This window comes from Rhinolophus ferrumequinum, chromosome 20 (genome assembly GCF_004115265.2).
Source record: "Rhinolophus ferrumequinum isolate MPI-CBG mRhiFer1 chromosome 20, mRhiFer1_v1.p, whole genome shotgun sequence".
NCBI classification, from domain to species: Eukaryota; Metazoa; Chordata; class Mammalia; order Chiroptera; family Rhinolophidae; genus Rhinolophus; species Rhinolophus ferrumequinum.
The window spans coordinates 4,665,468-4,671,467 of NC_046303.1; the positions used below are offsets into that span (position 1 = coordinate 4,665,468).

A 6,000-nucleotide genomic window follows, 5' to 3' on the forward strand; every position below is an offset into this window, starting at 1 on the left:
ATACAACACAGGTATCCCACGAACAGGGCTCACAAAGATGGAGCATCTCATGAAGACGATGACAGACAAAAGAATCTGGCAGTTAAGCCACTCATAATGATCCAAGAGATGCCCAAAGGAATGAAACCGACCAAGAGAAGCTGGAGGTGGGGGGTGGGGTGGGGGGTGATGAGGGTTGGGTTACTAGAGCAAATCCTTCTGGAACAGGAGGAAACTCAAACCCTCCTGTGATCAGGTCACTAAATCCAATGCCAAATGAAGACTATCCATTATGCATCACAGACTTTTGTCAGAAAAATTCATCTCTCCCCTCTCCGAGTTGATTCATAATTCTAAAAATAGGTACTTAGGATAAACTGAACTCATTTCTATAATTTGGGCTTCGCTTTTTCAAATTAAAGTCTGACTCAAACTTCCCTTCCACTATTAACCATGAAAATGTGATCCCTGTTTCGGGTGAACTCACTTTGAGGGGCCTTATTCTAGGACCAAGTATGTTCGGACAGTGAGGATTTCCGGAGCACTGGCCAGTCAGCGGCTATCAGAGGGCAGCTGTGAGGATGCAGAGATTATTCCAAAACACGTCTCAGGAGAATGCAGGAAGGAGGTGAAGCCTGGAGAAGAGCACAGTGGGGACCACAGTAGTTGTGTTCAAATACTAAGGGGCTATCATTGCGATTATGTTTCTTCTGAAAAGCCCAAGAAGAAAAACTTAGGACTAGGTAAAAACAGTCATTTCTCCTCAATGTCACAGAAAACATGAACAATTGAAGCTGTCCAAAATGTTGATGCTTTGTTTTGAGAGCTAGTGTGTTTCCGTTATTAGAGGTGTTCAAACGATGGTTACCTGTAAGTCCTAGTACAGGTGCCCCCACTTCCCTTCTCCTACCATCGGCCTACTCAGCTCCTTCCCCCAGGGTCATTCCCCACTGATCTACTCAATCAAATACTGAGTTCCTACTCTGTGTCAGGTACTGTTCTAGGAGCGGGGTATTTCGGCTAACACAATGGAGCAAAACCTTTGCCCTCACAATGCTTAGATGGTGGGACGTAAATGCCGTCATACTGTGAAGGTAACAGATACAGAGGAGGGAGGGAACTGGTGAAAGCAAGGGGGCGGGGAGGGGGCCTGGGTTGGAATTTTATACAGGGTGGTCAAGAGAGGCCTCATCGAGAAATGATGATAACGGTGAACTTTAGGGAAATTACCTACCATCCTGTGGCTAGATGAATCAAGTGGCCATTAGACTAACCTATGTGTTTCTAGTGTCACTTAACCCAAGAGAAAGCAAGGGCGGATTAGAGCTCCAAGTGTAGGCCCAAGGTCCCTGGCCCTCCTGGCACACCTGGAGCCAGGTTCTCCCCACTTCAGAGCACCTGCTTGCCACCTGTTTATTCATCACTGTCACCTCTCATCCACAGGCAGCCGACCTCCCGTGGAGCTTCCAGAGATAACAAACTCCTGACAGTCTTCTTTTTCATTCAAATTGCATGTTGCTCAGATTCTAAAAACTCTAAAGAGTGGGAGGGTTGAAAAGATTTATTTCAGAAAATTGGCACCGGGAGGCTGCCATAGTCATTGGAATTCCGGGGCACAAAAAACATTTGGCACAAGGCAACAAAAAAAAAAAAAAAAAAAACCCACCAAACTCTTAAATATGACTTAGTTCTAATTTCAACACTCCTGGGCATCAAAAGACACAGGACTTCAGAAAAATACTCAGTAATCCTCTTGTTTTCCCTAGTTTCAAAAGATAATGTTCACTTTCCAACCCTCTAAGAGAAGACCACTGCTTTTTCTAGAAAGCCCAAGAAGGGCTGTCCTTTTGCCAGACAACTTTGAAACACATGGCAGCCTCCTTTAAAGGCTTCCAGTGTTTGGTTCAGGGTGGGGGTTGGGATCAGAGAGATACTGACACCAGTCATTTGCATAAAATAACCCAGCACAGAGTTCACCCCCCAGGAGGGGGTGCAGCAAACCCCCCAGCACTGGCACTGGGGAATTTTACACTGAATCATACAGGACACATTTCTGGGCTCACTTCAGTGATGTCAGAGCCCTTAGAACAAATCCTTCTAAGTCGATTACAAAGGTGTCAACAACCTAACCTCCAGAAGGAGACTGCAGTGGCAACAGCTATTGTCAGAGGGGAGAAAACAACACACTTGGGGGAAAGTTCATGCTCGGCCTAATTACTCCCCAGGGTCAAATAAAGCACAGTCAGGCTTGAAACCTCTTTCTCTTTCCCTTCTGCGGAGCACCTGCAGCCCAGGGAAGGCCCTGGGGAATTCCTTCACGGGGTACAGGAACCCGCCTAGCACGGGCAGCCCATTCCTGGGGCCTCCCATGAGCCGTGGGCACAACAGAAGCGTGGAACTTAATGACCCCAAAAGAGCTTTGGGGTTCCCCCACGCCATGGCCAGATTCATGGCCCAGGTGCCTGGGAGCGGAGCAGCAGGTCCACAGTGACTGAGGGAGTGGAGAGATGAGATAAGGGGTCACTGGCTTCACGTGCAAGTCACGGGAAACTCGGAGGTGGTAGATAGGAAAGGTCCCTGCAGGAATGAGCTCCCAAGAAGGCTCCCCAGGGAAGGGAGGGTGCTGCCAGCAGCCTGTTCCTACCTCAAACCCTGCCTGGGCTTTAGGATAAGCACACAACCAGCGGCTCCCACAACGGCCCTGCTGATCACACCCCCCCACACACAGGCACACTAATTCGCAACCCCAATTTCACTCTCCAAGGTGTCTCACTTGGAGGCCAAATGATGGATGTCCCCGAAAAATATGCGACTGCATTCCTAAAGGCTCTTTCGTTGGTTTCCCTGTTTCGTGGGATGCATACCGGCCTAAGTCCACTATCAGCCTCCGGACAGAGCACGTGCAAATCCTCTCCACGTCTGTACCTGCAGCTGTGGGGGAGGCAGAGACGCGGCACAGGGTGAGGGCGCCGGCTGGCTGGGCTTCCACCTCCAGCCCCTCACCCTAACCAGCAGTGAGACCGTGGACAAGTTCTTTATCATCTCTCACTGCAAATAAAAGTGGGCAGAAAAGTAATTGCCAAGAGGATTCACGAGTTATTATTTGTAAGGTGCTTAGAACAATGCCTGCCTGACACAGGGTAAGCTCTCTATAAGTGTTTGCTGAGTAACAAACAGTATGCAGTCTTTATGTCCAACAGGTAAGGGATGGTGAAGCCGGGGAGGACAGCCCTTCTCAAAACAGCTTTTAGGTTCCCTCCCTACTCCTGGGCTTCTGGCTAGCATACACCCCTCCCTCTGCGTGATCCTGGCTGGTGCTGGCTTGGAACAGGGTGCTACAGGCCCAGAATAACCACTGCCAGAGGGCTCCCTTTTTCCAGGTGTTTTATGATCAACTACGCAACTACAAGGAAACCAGCTCAAGCAGAACAAAGAAACAAAGGCAAATACCCCAGGTTGCCTCTGGCTGTCACAAGCCATCAGATACCTCTCTCACAGCGACCTTTGCCTGCTCACACTCAGCAACTGTCATTGCACATGTATGCGTGTGATCGGGACTCCAAAGGTGTTCTGACAACAATACATTTTAGTTGAATTTCAGAGCAGCCCATTTAAGATGAAACCATCTCAGATATATATCTCACGTATCAAATTCCATGTGATGAATTATAAAGAAATCTCCTTAGTTCCTCAGAGACACCTTAGCACCAGCATCGTGTAAAAGTGAGCTACATACATCACACCATCCTGCTGAAAACAGAAATTACCCATCGGCTAGATAGTCGACTTTGTGAAAGCCCCGGCTTAGTCAGTTAGGTTTTAGTGTCCTCACAGCTGTGCCTTTCAGATCTTTCCACCTTTCAGACATGGTCTGAACTCTACTGAGGAATTCCTATGCAATACAACACCTATTTGGGGAAGAACGGAAGCCCTGAGTGGTCCTAGGGCACAGCACTGAAGACCGGAGAAGCAGAACCAAGGGAACGCTGGCTAATTTCATCAAGCACCGATTGTAAAGGGGGGAGGGGTTGGGTACGGTGGGGGTGGGTATTGCATGGTAGGTACAGATGTATGTGTTTTTACACAAACAATGGCCTCAGATTCATTTCCCTTTTGTTATGTCCGGTGAGTCAAGGAGGGGATCGCACTCCTAGGTTTTAAAATTCTGAACAAACGGAAAGAATTGCATTAATTACCATTACATTCTATACCCAGCCAGGGGGATATTAAGGACAAAACACGGAGTCTTTCCATCAACCTTGCTTTCAAGAGAGCTAAGACTTCCCCTCTCAACATCCTGTAACGTTTATTTCTCAGTAAATTCAGGAAACCAAGTGGTGGTTTCTAGCAGACACCCCACTGTGAAAGAGTTTTACAACCTTCCAAAATAGAAAAGAGAGAAAGAGACAGAAATTACTCATTACCCATTTATTTTGACTTCATTAATTTAATGCAAATTTCCTTTAAAATAAAGGAGCTGAGCAGGGAGTCGAAGAAGCTCTAATTCAGACTACCCCGGAATCCCACTAGCTCCCATGCTAAAGAACCTATCAGAGGATGTAACTTGCCAGCCCAGGGCAGACGGGGTCCCCATGAGGATTGCGGTCACCAGGCGCCTCCACCCTCCATCGCTTCCACACGTTTCCTCTCTCGGTTTCTGCCTCACACCCAGCACCCGAGCTCCCCACGCACCTGAAGACCCTGCGCTTCCTTTTCACCAGCGGGAATGTTTCCTCCCGCTCCTCTCCGCTATTTCCCTGGCACCGCGTGACATTTTCTCACAACCACATCTCCGCGCGCTCGCACCGCGACCCTCCCGCGGCCCACCCACTCCGACCCCAGACCGCTCGGCGGCCCGCACTCTCCGCGCCTGCGTCGCTCCCGGGACCCCCCGCCCCAAGCCCCCCGCCACGGGATCCCGGCCCTCCTCCGGGGAAGTGAAAAGGGAAGTATAGCGCGTAAAGGTCACTCTTGAGTCCTCCAGACAGGGGCTGGAAGCTGGAGAAATAAGCATCCCGCGTAGGGGTGGGGGGCGGGGCTGGGGGAACCGAAGGGGAGCACAGAGCGCAGGGGAGGGGCCGGGGAGCCTCCCTGTCACCGGGGTCCCTACACGTTCCAGCACCGGAACATCTGCAGGACCGGGAGGCTGCCACTCTCGGCCTCGCGACCTTTCGGGTTCTCGCAGAGGGTCTCCCGGGGCGTCTCTGTGCTGCGCCCCGCTTAGCCTCGGCATTGTTCGCACTGCTCGGGCTCCTCCGGGAGGCACCCGGGGCGGCGCGGCCCCAGCCCGGCCCCGGCCTCGGCCCCTACCTCCACGAGCAGCGCGAGCAGCAGCGCCGCCACCCTCCCGGGCAGGCGGTTCATGGCTCCACGTCCTCTCGGGGCGCGCCCGGCTCTCGCGTCGCAGGCGCGGGTCAGCGGCACGTCCGCCGCGCGCTGGGCCAGAGGCCAGCGGGCTGCAGCCGCCGGCGGGCGGGCGGGCGAGCGCTGGGGCGGCGGGTGGCGGGTGGCGGGTGGCGGGCAGGGCAGCGCCGCTCAGCCCTCGCCGAGCTCCGCCCTCCCCGAGCTCCGCCCCGCGCCCCGCCCCCGGCCGGAGCGCGCGGGAGCGCGCGCCCGCGAACACCTGGAATCCGGGCCGCGGGGCGCAGCGGCTCGGCGGCAGGGTCCCCGTCGCCTGGGTGCGCGCGCCAGGCCCCGGGACAGGGGCCGCAGGACCCGGCGATTTGGAAGGGCAGCTGCCAGGTGTCTCCTCTGTCGGGGGAGCCCGTCCTGTCACCCCTGAATAGACCTGGGCAGGTTTTTAAAAGGAGCCAAGTCTCCGCAGGGTGAGGCTTGCTCTGGAGGAAGGTGGCTGTAGTTAACCCATTGCTCCGCCTTGCATCTTGTGCCTCCACGGCCTTCACTCTGTCGGATTCCTGCGACCAGAGGGACCCATGCACCCTACCCACATGTGATTGCAAGGACAACCAAAGGACAAGGGAAGCAGGCCGCAACCAGAAGGCTCCCTGCACCCACGTCTCA

General features: G+C 53.3%; 1 protein-coding gene across 1 annotated transcript in view; it reads right to left on the reverse strand.

Annotated features, from left to right (window-relative positions):
- VOPP1 (VOPP1 WW domain binding protein) overlaps window positions 1-5,461 on the reverse strand; it is a 51,190-nt gene extending 45,729 nt beyond the window's left edge. The window contains exon 1 of the mRNA XM_033088797.1: window positions 5,290-5,461. Within this exon, the coding sequence (XP_032944688.1) occupies window positions 5,290-5,343 (54 nt within the window). The 5' untranslated portion in view covers window positions 5,344-5,461. The remainder of the gene's footprint in view (window positions 1-5,289) is intronic.
- Between the last annotated feature and the right edge of the window lie 539 nt (window positions 5,462-6,000).